General features: G+C 25.9%; 1 protein-coding gene and 1 long non-coding RNA gene across 2 annotated transcripts; one reads left to right on the top strand and one right to left on the bottom strand.

Moving 5' to 3' along the window:
* The first annotated feature begins 1,322 nt into the window (after positions 1-1,322).
* LOC135927266 (uncharacterized) lies at positions 1,323-5,957 on the top strand. The gene is made up of 4 exons (XR_010572023.1): positions 1,323-1,456; positions 2,663-2,812; positions 4,407-4,574; positions 5,554-5,957. It is a non-coding gene; the product is annotated as an uncharacterized LOC135927266 (long non-coding RNA).
* Positions 5,958-9,208: 3,251 nt separating this feature from the next.
* On the bottom strand, positions 9,209-16,702 carry LOC135926175 (protein MAK16 homolog). The gene is made up of 8 exons (XM_065461924.1): positions 16,618-16,702; positions 16,528-16,574; positions 16,380-16,489; positions 13,520-13,736; positions 13,196-13,325; positions 10,856-10,948; positions 10,521-10,583; positions 9,209-10,128 (listed from the first exon to the last, which is right to left on the bottom strand). The coding sequence occupies exons 1-8, from the start codon at positions 16,630-16,632 to the stop codon at positions 9,871-9,873; spliced, it is 933 nt and encodes a 310-aa protein (XP_065317996.1). The 5' UTR covers positions 16,633-16,702; the 3' UTR covers positions 9,209-9,870.
* Between the last annotated feature and the right edge of the window lie 8,909 nt (positions 16,703-25,611).

The following is a 25,611-nucleotide window of genomic DNA, read 5'->3' as shown; positions in this document are numbered from 1 at the left end:
TCTAAAAGCTTGACTGCGCCACAATTAAGTTTTGGAGTAAGCCAAATTAAGTTATTAAACAATAATATCTGACCCAAAAAGGCCAATAAATGATAATTTATTAATTTAGTATTAATTAGCGAATTAATATTTGATCCAATTGAGATATCTCATAAAATCGATCAGTTGGTAGAATCCTAAATTCTATTGTGTAAATTTTAATTTGTTTACTTAAAGAAAATTATTTGCATTATTCATAAAATAATCAATTTTCACCATTTTCACGTTTTACACATTTTAGACTAATACTATAGTGTTTGTTAAATGGCTCGTTCCAATTTTTAAAACGGCTAACACAATATTTCTATCCAGAAAAATATTACGCAAGCCCTAAAAATTTTGCTCATAAAAGGAACAAAGGTTTAAGCATATATTATCAAAATCTTAAAGCTTAAGCAATATTTTTCTGGATGAGATATGGAGTTAGCCGTTTTTTTTAAATATGCTCAAAACGAGTCGTTTAACAACACCACTTATTTTAATATTAGTTTTTATATTATTAAACTTACATTAACAAAGTCCCGGAATTTGACCCTATAAAGTATGTTGGTCTAATTGCAGCTCAGCCCCCTGCTGACGTAGTGGCTATAATGGAAGATATTTATCCTTCATATCTTGAATATGATTGTGGAGTAGCAATAGTTTATGTATACTATTATTATTTTTTTTATAAATTAAAATATTAGCCCCTGTAATAAAAAAATTTATTTTTAATCATGTCCCGGCTCATACCCGCCCCGAGCCCGGCCCCGGAATATATGATTATTTTTTAAACAATTTGACTCAATATAACCTTGCCTATTCAGAAAAAGAATATGAATCGAATAATATATTATTAGTATTTGAATTCTTTTGAACGACTCGAATGATGATATAAATATTATATTCTATTATTTATATGAACACCGAATAATAAATTGGGTCGATTTGTATTTGTTATTTTTTTTTCAATAGGTGGCCTAAATAAAAGGTTGAATGTTAAATGATGCCAAGTCCACATTTAGCAATTTCCTAATTTGCTAAACAACTACCATACGACCGGATATTTTTGTTATGTAGGCCTTAGGTTCCCAAATTCTTATCTTATCTTCCTCTTCTAAAATGAAAAAGTACTTTGACTATTATTTTATCATTCTTTCTCAAAATTAAATAATATCATACCATAATAAAAAAGTCGATTTGATAAAATATCATCTTTATATTTATTCAAATAATTAATACTATTTATTTTTAAATAATATAATATTCAATAGGGAACTCTATTTTTGAGGTATATCAACAATCCTTAAACCCAGGATTGTCCACTAGTATAGAATCCTATAGTACATCTCGCAAAGTCTTACTAAAAATGAGGGAAGCCGCATATTTCACTCAAGTATTATCAACTTTTCGCCAACAGCAACTATTTCCCAAGCAGGTAATATTTTTTTCTTTAGGTTATGTCCATAAATATTTGAGAATATTTTTTAAATATTACTAATCAAATTATAAATTTTTCAAAATTTCTAAACCTATCCGTTCGCTTTTTGTTTTAGAAAAAGTTTTACCCACCCGGTCATTCATTTATCTAAAAAAAAAATTGAGTAAGCACACATATATTTTATTGGTTATTATAGAGTTTGAATTAAATGTTATTAATTTTAACTAACATCATTTTTGAATTCAGACATTATTAGGACCGAGACTTTTAACAACACCTGTATTTTTTTTATCGAACCTGAATCGTAATGAGTTTTTATTCGAATCTAAACTCACCGATAAAAATTCTAATGGTTTGAACCTCATAAATTTGTGCTTATAAAGTATGAATGTTATTACTAGATTTCTAATTTATATTAGAAAAAAAATTTAGTTGGAATTTTTATAAATGTTTGTTCATTGCTCTTTTAGAGGGTAAAGATGTATAGAGTTGAACGTTATTGGTTTTTGATGCGTTTTATTAAAATACTAGTTAGCGTTGTAATCATATTATACACAAAAAAATTTGATGTTTTGTGTAGAATCTGCTGCCTATTCTTCTTTTCTTTCTTTCTTTCTTTCTTCTTCTTTCTTTCTTCTTCTTCTCTTCTTCTTTCTTTCTTTCTTTCGTGCGTATATCATAATCCGATTGTTCTGGGTTCGAATCCAGCATTAGCTATGTTTTTTCTAAAGCCAACTAGGTAGCTCTCTTGGGGGAAGATTCCCTAAATTTTATTGATTGTCTGATGCTATACACTCTCAATTCAAGTTAGCCATGAAAGATGTTTTCAACAATAAAATTTATACTTTCTCTATGTATATGTAATTTGATTTAAATTAATAATGAAATTTTAAAAAATATATACGATTCTCTAAATATAAAATTCTGATGAAAGCTTATAAATAGAGTTCAAACCGGTCTTTAGAGTTTTGAACCAATATAATAATATAACCGAATATAAACACCTTTTCTGAACCCAAACCAAACCAATATTAGTTTAGGTCCGGATGCCTGCCTCCTTGAACTGGGCTTACGATTTTGATATGGTTTTAAGCCCAATCCAAACCTGGCCAAAATATTTTTCATTCGCAGCATTTAGGTCTGGTTCATTTTAAAAAAATATAAAATTATAAGTTTCTGAGATATTTTTTATTTTAATCAAAGCACGCACTGTCAATATCGCTGGTGCTTTAGCACTTGGAAATAACATGTTAAGAAACGCCGGCAGAAATACTAAGAAAATAGCGCTTGTCTTTATTTCTCAACTGTCCAGTGTAGATCCGGGTCCAATAGCTACTCTCATGAAATCACAAGGTAAATTTGTTTAAGTTTTGATTATAACATACAGAGTTTCCTATTAACAAAAAAGAATTGTTACATAATAGTAAATTCTCTATTATTTTTATGAACACGAATAATAAATAAGTCGATTTGTATTTGGCTTGGTGGCCTGAAAGAAAGAAAGAAAGAAAGAAAGAAAGAAAGAAAGAAAGAAAGAAAGAAAGAAAGAAAGAAAGAAAGAAAGAAAGAAAGAAAGAAAGAAAGAAAGAAAGAAAGAAAGAAAGAAAGAAAGAAAGAAAGAAAGGAAGGAAGAAAGAAGAAAAACGAATTCATTTGCGTTCGTTTTTTATCGGAAAAATTGATTAGCGTTTAAAATTTATTTGTAAAAGAAAGGAACGCGTTTATATTCTAAAAAGAACATGTTATTACATTTTTAATATTTATCATCTATTAAATGATATCAAGTAAAAAAAAATTTCTATTAATTTTTGTGTAAGGGTTGTTTTTTCAAAATTTTTACCCGATAAGCAAAGAACTTTTTATAATTAAAAGTAAATTTGCTATCCTAAAATAGAGTCATTCTAGCTTAGCTAAGGATGGCATTGTATTATTTGTTTGATAAATTAAGGTCTTGGATTGTTTCCTGGTTCAACCTTATTACTAAACATCTGGCTATATAGCTTCAACTAAAGAGCCTACAAATAAAGCGAGAAAAAATTAATACAAAAAATAACATCAAACACTTAAAACAAACCAAATTAAGGTGTCCTAGTTTAAACACAGTTTAGCTCAGGCTAAACAGGAATAATTATCAAAATTTCGAACCAAGACACATCTTTATTTCTGGAAATTTATTATGATATTTAATGATTTATTCTTTGTTTCAAAGACAATTTTGATAGACAGCATCATGCGATTTATTTTAGTAATTCTTTATCATAAAAAATAAATTCAGAATATATTTTTTTTGTTCTGAAGCTTATACATTTCTGAAGAAGCATATACCTTTTTTAAGGTTTTCTACGAGTTTTCTATAAATATGATATATTTATTATTTTAAATTATTTTATTCAAGTTTAAATACCGGATGTATTTGATCTTCATATATATATGGAGGTTTACATAAATCTAAAAAGATTAAAATAGTGTATGTGATTGGTAAATAATTATTTTAACTTTTATTAATCCCACTTAAAATTCGTCAAATAGTGGTTAACAATAGGATAAAAATATCATTTTTTTCAATATGAGTAATGTTGTAGTTATGTAGACATTAAATAACCCAAACACTTCTTATTCTAAAATGTTTGGTTCTGTGCTGTGACTATTGGTTTCTTGATCTGTTATAATATAATTTTTTTTTTTAATTTTTTTCTAAAGAATTAAGATCGAAATACTCAGTAGTAATTATGAGCAAAACATAAATATATCATCTGATTATTAATCTGAATAAAAGTTTTAAAAAAACGCGTTCGTCAAAAATAAGAGAGAATGTATATGGTCAAAATTAAATTAAATTATTCATAAAAGCAAAGTCGTTATAATATAACATTTGAAGAAATTACTTTATAATTATTCAAGCAATTATTATTATTTATTTTATATAATATAATTTAATATGCGATAGGGAACTCTATTTTTGAGATATATCAAAAGTCGTTTAGGTCCAGGAGTCTCCACTATGGGCATAGCATCCTATGGTACTTCTCGTAAAGTCGTATTAAAAATGAAGGCGGCCTCATATTTCTCTCAATAATATCAACAATTTTACCGACGACAACGTTTTCCACAACAAGTTTAATATTTCATAATATTTTTTTCTTTAGGTTATTTCCAAAAATTATGAAATATTTGAAGAATATTTGATAACTTTCATTTCAATTAAATATGAATTTTTCAAAATTTCCAAACCTAGCACCAGGCTCTTTGTTTTAAAAAAAAGCTTTACCCCCTCTAAAAATATATTTGATTGGTTCTTATAGAGTTTGAATAAAATATTAATAATTTCAAAATTTGATTTACATTTTTGAATCCAAACCTAACCTAAACCGTACTTTAAACATTAACCTTATTTTTTTTTATCTAACCTTAACCTGAGCTTTTATCCGAACCTAAATCGACCCTAAAAAATCTATTTGTTTAAACCTAAATATTAGGTTTATAAAGTAGGAATGCTATTAATAGATTCTATTTTATATCAGAATTGTTTTAAAGACAGTCAATTTTGATTGACAATGTTTCAGTCACAATCTTTATAAATGTTTGTGCATTGCTCTTTTTCACCTTTAGGGTAAATATGTGTAATGTTGAATATTATTGATTTTTTATGTGCTTTATCAAAATTCTGCACAGCGTTATAATTTTATCTTTATAGACAAAACTAAAATATATACTTTATATAGATGTAATTTGACTAAAATATATATTTCATTATAATGTGCTTTTTTAATGATGAATTTCAAAAAAAATAGGGTTCTCTAAAGATAATTCTAATGAAAGCTTGTATACAAAAGAGTTCGAACAGGTTTTTAGAGGTTTAAATCGATATGAGTTTTTTACCGAATCTGACTGAACCCCGAACCATTCTAGAAACAAACCGATATTTGTTTCAGTTTCGGATCTCTGGCTCGAACTTATCCGGGCTCATTATTTTTATCTGGTTTTGAACCTTATCCTAACCCGGCCAAAATATTTCCCGGATTCGTAGCACTTAAGTACGATTCATTTTTTTCAAATAAAATTATAAATTTCTTAAAATATATTTTCTTTCAAAGAACGCAATGTCGATATCGCCACTGCTTTAGAACTTGGAAAATAACATGTTAAACAACGCGGGCACAAATACTAAGAAAGTAGCACTTGTCTTTATTTCTCAACTGTCCAGTGTAGATCCGGCTCCAATAGATGGTCACATGAAAGCAGCTGATAAATTTATTTTAGTTTTGATTAATCTGCAGGGTTTCCTGCTCAAGAAATAGGTTCATACTACGAATCGAAAGAGGAAATTAATTTCCAAATAAAAACGGAAAAAGGAACGAAAATGGGGAAATTTTTTTATTAAGATCCGATTCAAAAAAAATAAAAATTACCAAAAGCTAATAGCTAATGAACAAAATCAGATCGAAAATGGGGAGGGGGGACTCAATCAAATATGGAAGGGTCAATTAAAATGAGGAAAGTGTCAATCAATTAAGAAAAATTCTTATTCAAAATTGAAATTAATTATCATACATTTATTTTAATAAATTTATAAATTATTTTAGCCAGCTTTAACCATCCTGAAATTTATTTCTTTAAAATTTTTCTATAATTTTTTGGTATTATTTTTTTTATTTTAATAGCGATCTTTTATTAAATTTTATGTCATTTTTAAATCTATTTTTTGTCATCATCTTAATTTTAATAAAAAAAAAATATTTTTTAACTTTTTCAACTCACTTTATTCATCTTTAAACTATTTATTCTCTTTTTTTTAAAAATTTTTTGTTTAATTTAAGTAATATATTATAAATAACATAATATAAAATCTATATTAAAATAAAATATAAAAAAAAAATGTAAACTATTTAAAAAGTAACATGCATGATATATAAAAACTATATTAAATATAAAAAATTTATTAAAAAAACATACAAGCCCGGGGAGAAAAACAATGAATTTTTTTTAAAAAAAATGAAATGAAAAGAGATCAGAGTAAACTAAGATAGTTATTTCGAAACACAGGAATTTGGTTTTAAAATTATAAAAGAGGATTCACTACCTCATTGATTTGGGAAGAAATATTTAACCTAATAGCCTAGGGGCCCTAAGACCAAAAATCTGAAAAGTTATAGCAATTCATCATTTTTGACCAATTCGGCTGTTATAATCGGGTCTATGTATGGGATAGCGAAGAACTGGGAGACACAAATGGTTAGCTTATTGAACTCTTACTATTTGTTTTAACTCCATTTTAATAGTCAATACAAGATATCTAACTATATGATTATCAATTAATTTAAGTTTTTGGATCTTTGAGGCTTCTGGAACCCGTTTTTAGAACATTACCGAGCTATCCTCAAGTTAACTTCTAAATACCTTTTTTGTCAAACTTGTTTTTAACGATCTCTCGCTTTCTATCATTATGTCTCGTGGCTTATATATATCAAGCGATAGTGCATTATTTTAATCATGATGATCTCTTGTAACGATAATGATATCTTGTAATCATAACGAACTCTTGTAGCGATAACGATTTCTTGTGACTAAAACAACAGATTTCTATATTCTTTCAATAGTGTGCTGCTTTTAACTGAATTTTAAGATTTGCTCTTTCGTTACGTCTACGACTATTTGCATATCTTGATTGATCTTATTCCTTTAGCTTAAGTTTTATGGTCATTTCAACTATCTTCTCTCTCACCTTTATTTTATAGAATTTCCTATTTTGAGTAAATTTGAAGTTTTAAGTGCATATTACATATATAATTCAACATCAACTGTATAATTCTACGTTTAGAATAAAAGGGAAAATCATTATAACCCCCAAATTTACTTAATAAATTGAGATCAAGGTTAGCAATTTAATTTATTAAATTTAATTAAATCAACAATCATTAAAAAGTATAAAAATTAAATAAAATTAATATAACTAAAAATTATAAAAGTTTTAAAAAAACCTAACAAAAAATAAAGTTAAAAAAATTTATAAGATTTTTCTTCTTTTTTAATTGAAATCTCTATTTTTTTACTGATTGTAAAATTCACATATAAGAAAACAATATTATATTTAATTTAATTTTTTTTTTATAATCCTCATTTAATATTAATCGTTTTACAATTACACAAAAACTTTTCCTTTTTATAAATAATATAAATCTTTATTATAAAAAAAAATAATTTTAAAAAAAAAACGAGAAAGGATTACAAAAATATATAAAAATAATGACTTAAAATTATAAAGTGGTAAAATACAAGGAAAATGAAATATGAAGTAAAATTTAAAATAATCATAAATGATAAAAGAAAATTATTAATAATTTTTTAAAATATACAAAAGGTAAAAAAGCTATTGGTATTTTTTTTTTATCTTTTGATCAAACCTTTTCCTCTTTTGGTAGATCTATTTTATTTTCTGTTCAGAAATTTTCCATTTTGAATGGATAAATAATAGAAATTTCTATTTTAAAAAAGGAAATATAACCTTAATTTATATATTTCCTGGAGAGGGGGTAAAAAAATTTAATTTAATTTACATTAGTTATTTTTGGCACAGAAAAAAATTTGAAATATGCGCTGAAAACATATATAGTAGTCAGCTGCAGTGTTGTTAATTCGTATGTTTTTCTGAAATTATGATTTATCCAAAGTCTAAATATGAGGAATTAAAAATCCCAATCTTAAATCTTATGAGATAGATTTTTAAATTTTAGATCTGATATTACCAGAGACCCATTCCAAAATGAGTAATCTCTCAGATAATTTCCTTACAAAATTTGATATATTTTTTTAATTTGTGCAAAAAGTCTATATTCGTTTGAAATCATAGGAGGAGAGGGGTGGTCTACTTATACCAGGATATATTTTGATAAAATCAAATTTTTTTACTTAAAAAAATTGTTTCTTATATCTTTTTTAAACAGGTACGGAGATATTTATATTTGCTTTTTCAAATGCAAATTATATGCAGGCTTTATCAATGGCATCATCACCTGGAAATATATTTTATTTTTCTAGTTACTGTTCTGCTAGCCATATCTCTTCCTATTCCTAAAACTATTAATCGAAATTGTATATTTATCATCAGTTTTGTTCTTAATAACTTGTTAATAAATATTTATTTATTTATATACTTTATTGTTTCATATTATAATAACTCATTGAATATTCAAATCTATTTTATCTTATAAATAAATTTATATCTCACTAAGGTTGTGTCCCAACAATTTCAAAAATTAACAAATATTAAGATATGTTAAAGTTATGAAACTTTTGCAAAATTTAAAAAATAGATTTGGTAACTGTATTTTCCATTAGGGGGTGTTCTAGGGATGGATAGAGCATTTTTCGATTAAACCTTCAATAATATTAGATTAATCTAAAATAAATATAATATCATCAGAATTCTAATAAAAATATAGGCCATTTGAAACCGTTAATATATATTTTATATAAATTAAAAATTGAGTCTGAAAATTTTTTTTTGCAATATAATATAATTATAAAAAGAAGCACAAATTTAAAAATCTTTTATTTGCCGTATTCTTTGAATCTCACTATAAGTTTATTTTTTGAATTTATTATATTATAAAATTACACAAACCAAAGGTATACAATACATAACTATAATAAATTATTGTAATTAATTATGATAGGAGTGCTTCTGATGAAATAGTTATTTTTGATGTTAAAGTTGAAAAAATTTTCTCACAAAAAGGAGCGATTATATGTCAATAAAGACAGTGAATAGGTTGCTTACAATCATTGCAAGGGCAGGCATTATTAAATGTAAAGGTAAAACAGTATTCCCTCTATTAATCATTATAATAGGCTCCATTTATACCTCAGTAAAAAGTGAAAATGACATTTTTTAAAGGCGATAATTGTTTCTATTTAAATAATGTACTCTCTCGTTTTTAATTTGGGTTCCCGACTACACATACATACGCTAGTATAAAGTAAAAATTATACAATATTTTCAGATTATAAGAAAATTGAAATAATCGTCCTCCATGCATAAAAAAAATTAGATTGAGATATTCAGAATAAAATATAATAATTTGGTTTTGGGTTGGTGCTCGGATCTAGGGATTTGGTCGACCAGATCGATCCTTTGTTTGGGTCGATTATGGTTCATTTTTTAGACCAAAAACCAGGATCGTGGTCTAGTAATACCAACTATTTAACCACACTAGTCAGCTCCCCTATATCGTTTTCTAATATATCGATCATAAAAAGTTTTGAAATAAAAACCTGGCCCTCTGAAAACGGTTGGATAAAAATTTTGAAATCTTATATAGTATTATATTTTTTTCGATTCGATAATATAATTCACAAAAACATGCATAAATATTTTATAAATACATTTACAGGTTTTTATCGTAAAATGACAATTATATATTTCGTGATATCATTCTACTTCTTGATTTCGAATTAATAGTTGTGGCTTCTTTTTCGATGTGAATTTTTATAATTTTCTTTTTCCTTCTTTCACTATTTTTATCGTTACCATAAGCATTTTCACTATTTTCATCAGAACTACCTAAAGGATCATTCATGTGCATTTTTTTTTGAGGTGGATCAGTATGTAACTGTTTTTGTTTGATTACGTCAGTTCTCCAATCACCTATGTCGTTCAATTGTTCTAAATCCTTTTTTATTAAAATAAGATTTATATATATGTTGTATTACATATCAAAACCCGACCCTGCCTTTTAAAAAAATTTGCATGATGGTAGTTTATACTCAAACTGATAAAAATATACCCAACTTATCTTGCTACCTGAGATATTGGCCATCTTTAGGAATGCAAAATTCCAAAATACACTATATTTAATTTTATATATCTCTTATTAAACTAAAACCATAATTTAAATTTTCATTAAATACCACTATAATAGCCCTTTAATATGATATAAAATTATTGAAATCACCAAAAATCGGAATCCTTATATTTGTGCAAAATGCTATCAACAAACAAATTTTAAGTTTTTTTATTAATATTTTAAATTACTAATTGAAAATTATTGGAAAAATAAAATACTTCAATATCCGATAACTCGAAATCACTGTCAACTTCACTATCGGCTACATATTCTCTTATAGGCTAAAAAAATAAAATAATAAAAAAACTGGTATAAATACTTTATATAATATTGGACTAAATGGGATTGTTTTTTGGGCTCTTTGACCTGCCATCTCAAAAATATAAATTATAGATATACGAGTTCATCCTTGAGACACGTCTTACTTTTGTTAGGGCTGCGCAGGAAGGTGGTAAATAAAGAGGCGGCAAGTCGATAATTATAATTTAAGATAGGCAATTTTCGTTAAATGAAATGAATAAAAAAAAGGAATTTTTATAAGATGATATTTTACCTCGTCATCTGATTCCACGACCATAAGTTCCCTTTTGGGGTCAGAAAGTGCTTTATCGTAAGCGGAAAGAGGGAAGGAGTAAAGATCGTTGTACTTAATTTTTTTTTTTAAATTTAATTTGTAAAAGTAAATGAGTTATAGTTCTATGTCGAATTCATTAAATTATGGCGAAAAAAAATATCATAAAAGCAGAGGTGAGCTGATCAACTTTTTTGGGGGAGCGGAGTAGCGAAGCGAAAAATCTACCCGCCACCGCTTTTAACTGTAACATATTTCTTTTAATAATTCCAGATTCCACGAGAACCTGACTAAAAGTTTAAACGAAGACCCAAATTTTTTTTAATAATATACCCTAACCCAAAAAATTATAAGCAAGCCTAGCAATAATACATAAAAATAAAATGGATAAAATCAAGATACACGAATTATTTTGGTAATTGTTTTATGTTCAGCGGTTGTAGCCGGCTAAACTTAGTTTTTATTCGAGAGTTATCACCCCACCATCTTAGAGTTTTTCTATGCTGTTGAAAATACGGACGGCTCATCGAAAACAGAAATAAAGTAAGTGACGTGTGAATGCTTAACAGATTTTCTTTCTGCACAGACCCGAGTTAGCTGATATATAAAAAAAAATATTTCACACATTTTTGTATAGTTGGGTTATCTAACGAGTCAAGAACCAATATTAAAAACCAATTTTGGAGTCAAAATAACTATAATTTTGTTAGCTTTTTATGATGAAGCAAGCCTAGCAATAATACATAAAATAAAAATCTATAAGATCAAGATATATTAATTATTTGGATAATTTCTTTATTTTCAGCCATTGTAGCCGGCTAAATTTAGTTTTTATTTAACGAGAATTATCACCCCATCATCAGAATTTTTCTTTGCTGTTAAAAATACGGCTCAACGAAAACAGAAATAAAGTGACGCGTGGATGCTTAACAGATTTTCTTTCTGCGCAGAACCAAATTGTCGATATATAAAATAAAAAATATCATACACTTTTGTATAGTTGGACTATTTTGCGTGTCAAAATATTATTTAAATGAACCAATTTTTGGGCCAAAATAAATAAATATATTTGGAGGAAGAAGGAGGATGCGAAATACATCAAAATTTTAAATATTGCACTATCAGTCACATTGGCGTTGGTAAAAAAAAGATACAAATGATAGCTATTGAAACACCTTCTACTAAGCAATTTAGGTATCCAAAGTTTCTCAAACGTAGAGCTAGAATTTTAGTTAAATAAAACGAAATATATAGTTTTCTTAGGAAGCTTCAAGTTCCGACTTCTCCTCTTGGCTTGGATTATAAAGCATGGGTTGCCGCAGGAAGGGGCAAGGAGTGCCACTAGACAGGTATACAGCTGCAAATTTTAGGTCAGGCTAGGAATTGAAGAAAAATTCATTTTTAAATCCATTCATAGCAAGTTGACCTATAACCTAAGAAACGTAAAAGATGCACTCTGCTCCTCATATAATCATGCGAGATTGTGTATTTATTGTATTAATTCGGGTATTCACTCTTTTGGCACTTTTAGACGAAACGGCTTTTTGGTAATTTGCTATTACCTTTTGTTCATTTACTATTAAAATTAAAATTGCTTATTTATTATTAGATAATAATTTGGGTATTTGCTATTTAATTTGTTCTTTTTTTGGTGAAATGGCTATAATAGGCTAAGGGCAGGTATACCGATATTTTTTTTACAAAGATTATTAAATTTTATAAATTATTTCAAAACAAACCAAATCATTTTAATTTGTCCTTGAATAGTAGTTATTAATTTAGAGACTAATTATTACAATTTTCATTTTTTAGCCAATCAAAACATAAAAAACATTACAAAATAAAATACATCATGCCAAAAATGAACACAAATGTACCCCTTCTATTGTTATTAAATGAAAAAAATTTTTTAGAATAAAAAGATCAAGTTATTAAATGATTTCATATAAAAACCGCGGGCGGTGCAGGTTCTCCGAAATTTATTTTAAATATCCTGGAAATTTTAGTAAATACTAATTTCTACTGTGTATTCTATCTTTAATATATTATTTTTTGTCGTTTCATATTTAACGTAAACTTATATTATTTTTATTCGCCAAATTCGGTTGGTCTTTATTTTAGGATAATGGTGAATGATTTGAAAATAAGCTAGAAATTTTCCGAAATTTATATTTTACTTTTTTTTTATTTAGGGTAATAATTTGTAAATATTTTTTTGGACCACCCTAGGTAGAAATTGTGCAAGTGCAGGTGCCCCACTACGAAAGCAAATATGTATCTTTTTTGTAATCAAGTATTTCTTCTAAAAAAAATTAAAATTACTGTTCCATTTTTGAGCCTTTGTATCAGTTCTTTCTCTATGTTAGTTTCGATATTGGCTGCCTTTAAAGCCTTGAATTCTTTTCGTTTTTCGCGTCTATCTATCTTTCTTCGGATAGGAATCAATTCTTTGCTTATTTTTTAAATAGGAACATATAGATTTTAAATTGCACATGATTTAAAAGTTAAAAATTTTGATATAAATTAATAAACATGGATTTTTTTTTCAAAGGCTCTATTATAACCTAACTCATAAAAAAAATTATTTTGCATCATTTTGTAATGGTAGATTTATAGCAAAAATAAAATTATATAATTAATAGATACTTTGAAGTTAATCTGAGCTTTCTTGTACGATTCAGGTATTCATTGATTTTTAATAACCTCTTCTGACATTTTATTACATTGAATTTGGGCCAGTAAATTAATTCGCTCTTTATTTGTTCATGGGCTTTTTCCATGTTTCTAGACAATTTTATCTTTTCCCATAATTTGTTAGGGAAATGGGATCGTTCTATGGTTTTGACATATAGGTAGCATATACCTATTGCATAGATAAAAAATTATAATAGATATGCCAATCTTCCATTGTATTTTTATTTATAAAAATTAAATAATCGACTCATCAAATAATCTTCCATGCCCCCTTACATTTTATTTTCTTCTCCTCTCTAGTTTATCTATGCTATTTACTTTTTTTAGACATCTTTTTTTTTTAACTTTTAACCTTTAATCATAGTTTATTTATTTTAAAAATTGATATTATGTTTTTCCTATACATTATATTAGTTATATAACTTAAATAAACTATAAAAATGAATGGGGAAAATACACTAATTTCATTAACCGAAAAAATAATGAGAGAGAAAACTGTAAATGGCTATCTAATCAACTCAACCCAGAAATTTATCTGGATATACCTCATTCATTCATATTTCCATATTTTAATGATCCAATATTTATCATAAACAAATTAATTCATCAATCAAGTGTTCATACTAGGATTAAAGACAATATCCCTAAGCCTACACCCATTCAACACTCAAGTAATAACTACCTGAGAACCCTTTTGTTGAAATAACTTTTTAATAATCAAAAAAACCTCCTCTAATATTACCCAAAATGTGAGATATCTGATTATTGGTAAGTTATCTGAGATAATCGGCTCTCTAAATGGAAATTTTAATTCCCCCACTTGGGATAATTTCCTTACTTTCCCCCATAAAGTTTTCACTAATGCTGATATAGATTCCTCCTTAATTCAATACAATAAGGATAGGATCTTAAACTTTAATACTATGGTGACCCAAGTACAAATATTTGAATCTGATGATCTCATTTCAAAGTGCAAGCTTATCTCCAAAAAAGATAAATCTATAAGAGATGTTACAGGGGCTCTTAATTTAGCCACATCTCCTGATATAATAGCCCCCATCTAATGATGAAATCCTTGCCGTATATAAGAAACACTCTAAAGCTCCCTCTGGTTGAGTACCCAAGGGGTTCCCACTTTCACTTCTCCCCTTCCTTTAAAATCCTTTCAACTGAGGGCCTAGATGGCTATCGATATTGTTATTTATTAACATTAATTCACCTTAATAATTCTCATTTTGGTCCCTTTAATAACAATTCACTTTTATTTGGTAATAAAATTATTAATGAAACCCTGGGGATTAATCCCTCTAAAAAAATTAAATCCTTAAATATTTGGGATAACCTCTGGCCACAAATGGCTTGAAGCTGTCCCTAGAGGAAATTTTAGTGTTATGCTATCAGGTGAGGAGCTGAGAATGACCATATGGTATAGGATAGGCTGTGACCTATGTTAACCCCATAAATGGAAAAGGTGTAGGAAAAATTCTGATTCTTAGGAACAAAATATTCTAACGTGTTCATATTCTAAAGGACAGTCCAGTTGCCATAAAGATATTAACACTATAATCTAAAAATTAAGATTGGCCAACTCCTAATATTTAGTTTCCTTGGAACTCAGTGAGAATCTATTTTTACTTCCTCCCTCCTATATGTGGTTTATAACATTCTTATATAGTTTTTATATTTATTTTGTTATAAATTGTAATTGAACCTAGTGATCTGCATCGTGCCTAATATTTCAAGCCTGGCCCAACCCAAAATTTTTTTTAAAAAAGTTTTGCCAGCCCAACTTGAACCCAAAATTTTTTAAAAAAGTTTTGCTAGCCCAGCTTTAATCCAAATTTTTTTTAAAAAAAATTTACCAACCTGGCCCCAATTTATTTAAATATTAATTTTAATAATTACTCAAAATAAAAGACATATGAAAATTGATAAATTTAGATATATTTTAAAAAAAATTTCCAATATCCAACCCAGCCCAGCTTAAATTTTTTTTAAAAATATTAGGCCCAGCTTGGCCGAAACTTGATTATTTTTAATAGAATTCTATACAATTATTATATATAAATATTTTTAAAAAAGTTTTATATCTTGTTATTTTTTTACATTTAATAAAAAAAAAATTTCAAAGTTAAAAAAGTTTATAACATTTAAAAAATTAAAATTTTAAAAACCTGTGCAAATTTTGAGAAAAATTAGCATAATTTTTCAAATTTATAATCACAAACTGGTCTAATTTTTAGGACTAAAATCAGATATTCCTAAACACTTTTTAAAATATTAGGCACCTTTTTAGGAAGTCAGATAAAATCACTAATTGTTTTATTCTAATTTTAGATATTATTATCATTCTATTGTAATGAGAAAAAAAAACATTATTTTCTAATTTATTTTTTACAACTTTATAAAACAGGTCTTGACTAATTACAATATTTTAGGCATAATCCCAGCCTGAAAAGTATTTATTTAGGCCAAGTTTGGCTCTGATATTAATTGCAGGGTTCTTTAATAGATTTTCAGATAGCCTGGTTTATTTTTTGGACCAAGGTAAGATATTTCTACACATTCTTTAAAATATTATACATATTTTTATGAAGTCAGATAAAACACTAATTGCTTTATTCTAATTATCATTTTATTGTAATGAGAAAGTTATAAAAATAAACAATCTTTTTTATAAAAAATTTATTTATGTTTTGCAGGGTTCTCTAAAAGTTATATTTAAAAAAGTAATTACTTTAAGAAATATTGAAAATTATGTTAATTTTTGTATAAATAATTTAAACATAAAATATCTAACATCATAATTTACCGTTATCTTCTTTGACAGTAGAATATCTACTATTTGCTAAAGGACATGACTTTTCCGAGCATAGTCCAGTAACATTAAATTCATTTCGACAAAACACTTGAGTTTTTGACCTAATTTAATTTATTGATATAAATAATTTTTTTATTACTGAAATTTGTATCCACAAAATCCAAAGTTTAATGAATTCCATGTTATCTATAAAATATAATGTAATAATAAATTAACAATTTTATTTAACTCTGTCCTCCTGCATTTAATGGGATTTAAAAGGAAGAGGTAACGATGTATAGCGTTCAACGTTGTTGATTAATATGTGTTTTTCCCAATGACATCATTGACATATATGTCATTGAATGACATATAATTATGTCATTAAGTTTTCCTTAAAATTTTGATAGCGTCACGATGTAGTGGTTTTTCTAGAGGGTTTGGCAGTAATTTTAATATACTTGTACTTAATATTAAAATTTGAATATTTTAGAAGGCATTTAGTATTTATATTTTAGACTACAAAAGTATTTTGTATATATTATTTAGTATATTTTAGACTACAAAAGTATTTTGAATATATTATGATTACATTATTATTGGACGAATTCAAATACAAATTTTTTTTCATTTTTTTGTGAATTAAATTATAAAATGTAGATGTATAAATTGTTATAAATTCATATATCTGATAATATTAATTATAAATTAATATATAATATTTGGCAATATATTTGTCAAAATTAGTATGAAATATGTAATACGAGTTAGTGAAAAAATAAAAATCTTATACGTCAAATCCTATTTTGTTTTTGTAATTATAAGTTTTTTTAATGATCAAGACTTAATAATTGAAGAAAGAAAGTTTTTATAGAGATATATTGATTACAAAATAATATTGCAAATATTTTGTGTCAGAGTACAGGAGCGTCGCTAGCCTTTACAATCTAAGGGGGCTTAACTAAAAAATATTATGGGGGCGAAGTCACCCATACCTAAATTGACTTTCGGCCCGATTTTGCACGTCCTTCGGCCGGGTTTTATATTAATTTATTATACTTTTAAAATTCTCGTATTCTGAGTTTCTATTTTGTCATTTATTATATTATGCGTACAACATAAACTAGCTTATAAATAATTCAAACAATACAGAAAATTTCTAAAAATAATATTTTTTAAAACAAAATCTAGTTATTACAATATAAAATAATTTACGTCTAAAGAATTACAAATGATAAAAAAGTTAATTAATTCCTAAATATGCCTTAATTGATAATGGTTTTTTAAAAAACTAAATAATATAAAATAATCCTTAGCCACTTACAATGACAAAAATCATGAAACTAATATAACTCTCTGTTACCATTTTAGACAATGTTTTATAGAATGGACTAATAAGGAAAAATTTATAAGCCTAACCAAATCATTAATACATAAAGAAGAGAATATAAACGACCAATCCAAATCATAAAACTATAACGTGGTTAGAGCTTCCTCTTAAATGACATGATGGAAGCTATATAAGTAATCGAGATAAAAATTGTGAGATTTTAAGTTTCTAAAAGATTATCTTCCATTTTAATGATATATAAACGACTACACAGTTGACAATTATTGTTTATAAAATATGCAATCATATGCTCTTAGCAGCGTTTTAAATTACATAGCCACACAAATAATAGATGCTGGTTAATTTGCAGTTATAACCATGACACTCACGATGGTAATCCATATCAGAATTTATTATGTTAAATAAATTAATAAAACAAAAACACTAAAAATCTATATAAAAAATTATGCAAATATATTCAAGCCTTGAGTTATTTACACGGCAAGGATGCCATAATAAATAAACATTATATAATTATAAAATAAGAACCTGAGTGATGTCATCAAAGAAATTAAGATTTTATATAATATTGTCACACCACCTCTAGTTGGTATATTATATCTTAAAATAATAGTAGTTTGTAATAATATCATTCGTATTAAAAATTTAACTCAAAACTGCTTTTCAAAGAAGAAAATAAGTATTTATAAGTAGGCCTACAAAAAAACGAATCGAATCAAATAATACTATTATTCATATTCGATTCGAAAATTCGAATCGAATAATTGCGCTATTCGTATTCGTACGAATAAAAAAATCATTATTCGTTTCGATTCGTCGAATATTCGATTCGATTCGAAATTTTTTCTAAAGCTTATAAAATATTTTGCAAAAAATTTTTTACAGATGTTTAAAGATGACACTTTTAAGGATTCTCTAAACTAATTGTCATTACAATATAAAAATTTATTGAAAATAAACGAAATAAAACCCAATGATTTCATATAACGTTAACCAAACAAATTGACCAAAATATCCGATTTTTAGCATTAGAATTGCTTATAAAAAAATATTTAACTATTTCTTCAATCTAATATTCAAATTTTATTAAAATTTTCTAAAAATGTACAATAATCTCATTTTATAAAAGTAGAAATAATACATAAAAATATAAAATTATAGTAAATCCGAATTTGATAATATCCAATTTTTTAAGCATAAAGTCTTTCTAATAGTTTTCTCATTCAAAGACATTCTATTTTTCATTATCATATTTGTTCCTGTTGAGAACAACCGCTCACATGAAGCCGAAGATCCCTGAATTGACAATATATTAGTTGCCACTTTCGACAACACAGGAAAACGATCCCCATGCAATCTCCACCATTCTAAGGGACTCTTATTTGAACTGATTCTTATTTCGTTAAGATATGTCTCCACCTCACATACTGATGCGATGTTATTTTGTTTAAAATTCCTATCCATGTTCGGCTGTACTATTGGGTTAACTGATGTTGATTTGATATTATATTTTGTAATCATTATATACATCTTTAAATTTTTCTAATAGATTTGTCGTGTCTATGTTATATGTAGTTGGTAGTTGCTCAAAGAATTCCATTTTTAGTCTAGGATCCAGTATTGTTGATATTATAGTGTGAGTATTTGTTAAGTTATAATAAGTTTCTATTTTCTCAATCGCACTGATAGATATTTGCGAATAATTACGAATATTTATATATAAATAATTTCGAATCGAATAATTGTGTTATTTGTATTCGTAAAATACGAATCGAATCGAATTGAATCGAATCGAATATCAAATAACAAATAATTCGTTTTAGGCCTATTTATAAGTAAAATTTATTAAAATATTAACTGTGATATATTATAGTTAAATATGTTGCAAAAGTGGTATTTTACCTAATATTTTATAACCAATTATATATATAATATAGGATTATAAACTATATGTCTACTAACTTTTTATAAATAAATATCTTATAATTATTTGGATTTGGACCTTGAAAATAATTATAGGAAGAGGCATGGCAATTAAATTTAAGAGTCAATAATATAGTTGATTAGTGATTTTGAACTCTTATTAAATTTGTTAATTTTCAATTAAAATTTATTTAATTAGGGTTATATAATAATTTAAATAATAAAAGTTAATTAAGCTTCAACTGTTAATTTTAAAATAATATTTAGTGAGTGATAATGATATTATATTTTTAACACAGTTTTGATTGCGAGCTGACATAGTGAAAATATATTTATTTGTATTAATCTAATCTAATAATTAAAATAGCATTCATTTAATTAAAATTTAAATAGTCTTATTAATTTTTAAATAATAAATCTATATATTACTCACTATAATTATAAAAGAAATCTTTAAGGGGGCAATTAAAAAAATTTATTTTTTGTTCAAGGGGATATTAATGAGCCATTAAAAAAAATTTTACTTCAGGGGGCTATTCAAATTTTCAAAGGGCTTAAGCCCCTGCGCAGCTTTTCTAGTGAAGTCATGTAAATAGTTAATTATTGGTGAAAAAACAAGATTTTTGATCCCTTTCTAAATAAAATAGAAAGAAAATTAAATAATAAAATTATCATTTGAAACCATAATATTAATTCTAATTCCTTTATTAAACTCTATTAATTAAATAAATCAATTATAAATTAAAACAAAAGAAAAGAAAAGTAACAAAAAATATAAAGAAAAAAATTAAAAATAGAAAATTATAAGCGAAAAATAAAGTTTAATTAAATTTTACAATTTTAAAAAGTACCAAATAATATAAATTTGTTTATTTTTATAAACCTTTCATGAACTTTAAATTACACTGTGTGACAAATTTCGATTTGATTTTTTGGGAGAAAATAAAATAAACATATTTTAGGACAGTTTTTATGCATATTCTAAATCCGTTGTCAGGTTTTTTATTTATTTTAGGTAAAGTGGCCAAAAAGGTCATTTTTAGCACTTTTTGAAGGTTTCCCTACAATTAAAAAAAATATCTTAAATTTTGCAGCATTTTTTTTATAAAATCCTTACTCAATTTTTAAACAACCTATATTTATTATATTTACACAAAACTGCTTTCAAGCTGTTTTTGCTTGAATCAATGAACAAGCGCCATTCATCGGGCACCAATTCTATATTAAGTTGTAAAAAAAGTTGACCTAGATTGTTGGAATAGTATAAAAAATTTTCGTAAGATAATAAATTTTTAAACTATGCTCCACGGAATCGGTATGAAGTTCGAACTCCATTTTTTTAAATTTTAAAATAGCCTTGGAGGCTAAAAATTCCGGCTTTCTTTTTGAAAGTTGTAAATTTCTGGTTATGTCATTTAGTTGCTCTTGTGACATAAATGGCGTCCTCTTCGGGATGATGTCATTGTCCTGGCAACGTAATTTTTCCAGTTGCGAATTATTAAAAAAAGGAACTGTTGTATGCATATTATATTTTACCAGATAAACAACCGTCGAAATTTCAGGATAACGAATTTTTTTCTTATTTATTTTGTTAAACCAAATCTAGTAATTGAGCAAAAATAACAATCCCACGAATGATTTATTACTACGTGCCAAAATGCAGGTTTCGAATAAGGCAAATATGACTGTTTTCCATTTACCCAGGAATTAAAAGAATTATAACATGTTTTACATATGTAATTAGGGGCAAATGGTTTATCCAAATTGCAGAGTGGAATATTGTAATAAATTTCCTAAATCCTTTGAATGATTGGAGAAATTGGCATTTTTGTAGTAACAAAGTGAGACACACTTTAAACAAGGGGACCTCGGCATTAATTTTTTGTAGAATATTATATAAGGAGGGAATTGGAATAATATTTAAAATCCAATTTAAAAAAAAATTAATGAAAGAAATTAAATGTTTATGAAAAATTAAGTGCGAAAAAAAATAATTCTTCTCCTTTCTTCCTATTCGTTATTTGGCATTATTATTTATTGCCCATACTACAGGTTCAAGGTACTCCATTGGAAAATCATATATTTTGATATAAATTGATTAAAAAAACAAATATTCTTAAATACATCTAAAAAAGATAAATATTAATAAAAAAATTACCAATATTGCATTTTAAATGAATTTTGCTTCAAAAATGCTCAATTCAAAAAGAGTACAAATTAAAAAAGTGGGTACAGATATCTTATTTTGGTATTGATCATAAATGCATAAAATATTACTAAATACAACTAAAAAAGATAAATATTACCTTAATTTTACTTTAATAATGCTTTATACAGAGAAAATTCAATAACAGTGTACAAATTAAAAGGTTCGAAAATATCTGTACTAACTTTATTAATTTATAGATTTTGGTTGAATTTTCATGGCATAGAATACTTTTGAAACATAATTAGAATTAATATATAATCTTGAGCATATTTGAAGCAAAATTATATAAAATTTATCTTCCTAAGTTTATAATTTTGATAGTAATTGAAATTGAAAACTTAAGTCCCCAAAACGAAATTCTTTACCATTTTTCTCAAAAACAAATCGATAAAAAAATTATAAAAATTAGTTAATTTATAAAGAAATATAAGTTTAACACTATCACCAATGTTCAGGGATTTTTATTCGATATGTTTTCAAATATATCTGAATATAGATTTAATTTTACCATTTTTGAGATTTAAAAAGTTGTCTTTATACGGTAATATTTTTAAAATTTGACGTGTAGGAAAAATTTGAAAAACGGATTCGAACTCAGCGTCAAATTCTGCACCAAAACTTGTTTTTATTTTCTTTTCCCATTTTTCTTGTCACACTGTATTACGTTATAATATTGTATGACAAATATTTCATTTAAATAATGTTGAATATTGTAATCTTAAAATATATATATAAAATATGTTTTTACTTATGACTTTTAATATGTTTTTGTATTGCTACCGATACATTTACTGTTAGTGGTGTGTAAAAATTCAACCTGAATGGATGGAACTCCTCCCTCTCATTATACAATTATATTCAAATTCTCGGTTTAATATATTGATTTTAAACTTGGGCACATAGATTTTTCTTCATATCAGTTGGTTGCGGTTTAGAAAATTATATGGCTGCTAGGTTTCGATCTGAAACCCTGCACTGAAGAATTATTATTTATTTGCCTTAATTGATGTTTGCAAATTCACATTGATACTTCCCCATGGTATAGTGGGCCCCTGTCTTATCTTAGTGAAACAATGCTACCCGATCTAATGTTCCCTCCCCCTCAATAGTGGGATGTAAGGAATATCATCCAAAATATGTTTAGACACATAATAAAAATAAGAACCTTATAATATAACTCTAATATACAATTATACTATAGAAAATATATATATCATAAAAAATATCCCTCTAAGTCCTCCCCTCCCCCACTCCCTGACCGACAAAAATGTAGGCATATATCTTAAACAATAATTTGAAAGAAAGAATGTAAAAGTTGATATTTTTAAACTAAAACTATTCATCATAATTTATACATTTTTAAAAAAAAACATTTATGTATAAAAAAAAGTGAACCAAAAGTATTTTTAAAGAAATGAAATATAAGCCAAAGATAAGTCTTAAGACGAAATATATTATAATTATTATTAATAGATTCATAAAATTACTAAATAATCAATGATACAATATAAAAAGAGGGACCTAACTGTTTTAAACCGGTTTTAAAAAATAATTAATTTTAAATTATTAACCTAAATCGGAAATTTTAATTTTCCTTGGGGGCAATTTTTAAATTCGTAATTTCTTTTCAATTTACGTACGTCATACGTCATAAAGCGCATACGCCCTCTAAACGTTGTAGGTACAACAGAGCTACGCTAGGTATTTCTCATTTCCATCTAATTGGATTAAATAAAATTTGGGAAAAAGATGAGAAGTTCTTTACACGTTTGTGGGCAAGCCGTACGTACTTGTAGGCACAACATTTCGAAAAAAGTTGCTTAAACCTCTATAGGCTTTAATTTAAAAGGAGTGGCAAAGAAAAAGACTATACCCGAGAACTACAGTATAATTTAATTACTTTAAAGGTGGGTGATGGCTGATTTTAAGCTTAATTTCTTTCATGTAAGTTATACCTGTAAATAAATATGATTAAAATAAAATAATATTTACCACCGGATGAACCGAAAAAATTTTTTTATATTATAAACATATCATCAATACCAAGTTTATTGTCTTTACTTTAAACACTCGATTTAAGGCAAATTACCAATTAATTAGATAAGATATAATATTAAAATCACACAAAACTATTCTTGGCTAAATTTAAAGTTTATTCTTATATAATATTAGTTATTAATTAGCTTTTAATAATACTTGTTAATAATTTAGGTAGCACGAAAAATAAATTTGAAAAATGTCGTTTTTTGCCCAGCTATATATTTTAACCCAAGATAATGTATTTTTAACATTTGAAGAAAAAGATCGCCAAAATATCTTTCTAAAACTTGGAAATTAATACAAAATTTAAATTGAAATTCTAGATACTATGCATGTGTTCACATTCGAAAGATAATTAAGATGATGTTGAAGTATTAAAGTTGGCGAATAAATGTATAGAAATAGAATACCTAATTTGGTCATTGATAATATATTAAGATTAGAAATAAATATTAATCTTTTGAATTATTGGTAAAATTTAAAGAATAGTATGCCAGAACTTTATAAATTAGCTATTAATAGCAGTTCCAGCTACGCAGGTGTCCATAGAGAAAGCATTTTCTACCCTTAAGTTTATACTCTCTGCGCATAGAACTAAATTAAATCCTGAAATATTAAAAAATATTTTGTTATCCGTTCTAAATCTCTTTTTATACATAAATAGTATAAATTTCATTATTTATGCTTTATTTTGTTCCTCATTGTATTTGCACATGTTTGTTATTATCTTTTATTTATGAAATAAAAAATATTAATTTGTCTAATTTATATTTACTAAGTTTAATAAAAATATCTATTAAATTATCATGGTTAAATTAAGTAATTATAAAAAGATTTCTCTAAGATTAATATATATGGTTTGATTACATTTTTTTAAAATTATATTTATAAAAACAGAAATAAACCGAAAAGAACCTTTATAATTTATAAACCAAACCGAACCTATGAATTTTTTCAAAAAAATCGAAATGGAAAATCTTTATAAAATTTTAAACTAAAACCCAAAACGAACCGCTATTCTTAACGGATCAAAACCCTGATCAAGACTAATATATTTATTTTTATTGAGAAGATTATTTAATAAATTTATTTTTCAAATTGTGCAAGTATAAGACATAAGGTAAAATCATATTATTTTGTTTAAAATTATTATATATATTATTTTTCTCTAGTGAAAAATTATAAATATTCTGTCGCATATATAAAACTTGTATTTGGAAATCATCTGCAAAAAAAAAGAGTATCACTTAACAACAAATTATTTTAGACTTTAAATTGTGTGTTATCTTTATATATTATTATAAACGTGAAGAGCTAAAAGAATTGCCAAAATCCTCTTAAGTAAGGTGGCTGAATATAAAAAGTGAATTACCCAAAGTCTTCTTAAGTGAGGCGGCTCTTATCTAAGCGACCTTAACTATATTATTTTTACAGCAAGACCAGAGGCAAGGAAGTTCTGTCTGTTTTATATTTACAGTATGACCTATATTTACAGTATGACCTATATTTACAGTATGACCTGACACACGAAAGTGCTGCCCGATCCGATTTTTGTTATCTTTTTAGTTCTGTCGCACACAAGTGTTGCCGAAATTTTTTTACAATAATTACAAATTGAAATAAATTATAATAATAAATTCATCCTTTAATGACAGTTTTAATCTTCTAAATCATATATATTTTTATATGAAATTATTATTTAAAATTTTATTTTTGCTAGT

Source organism: Gordionus sp. m RMFG-2023, chromosome 3, assembly GCF_954871325.1.
Source record: "Gordionus sp. m RMFG-2023 chromosome 3, tfGorSpeb1-WG-v2, whole genome shotgun sequence".
In the NCBI taxonomy this organism is placed as follows: domain Eukaryota; kingdom Metazoa; phylum Nematomorpha; class Gordioida; order Chordodea; family Parachordodidae; genus Gordionus; species Gordionus sp. m RMFG-2023.
The sequence above is the reverse complement of the archived record's forward strand: the minus strand, read 5'-3'. Positions and strand labels throughout refer to the sequence as shown.

Excerpts from the sequence above, each read along its gene's own strand:
- LOC135926175 (XM_065461924.1), bottom strand. Across the intron at positions 16,490-16,527 it reads TTTTGTGGATACAAATTTCA|GTCAAAAACTCAAGTGTTTT; the intron begins GTAATAAAAAAA and ends AAATTAAATTAG. Across the intron at positions 10,949-13,195 it reads AAAGGCTCAAAAATGGAACA|TACAACGATCTTTACTCCTT; the intron begins GTAATTTTAATT and ends AAAAAAATTAAG.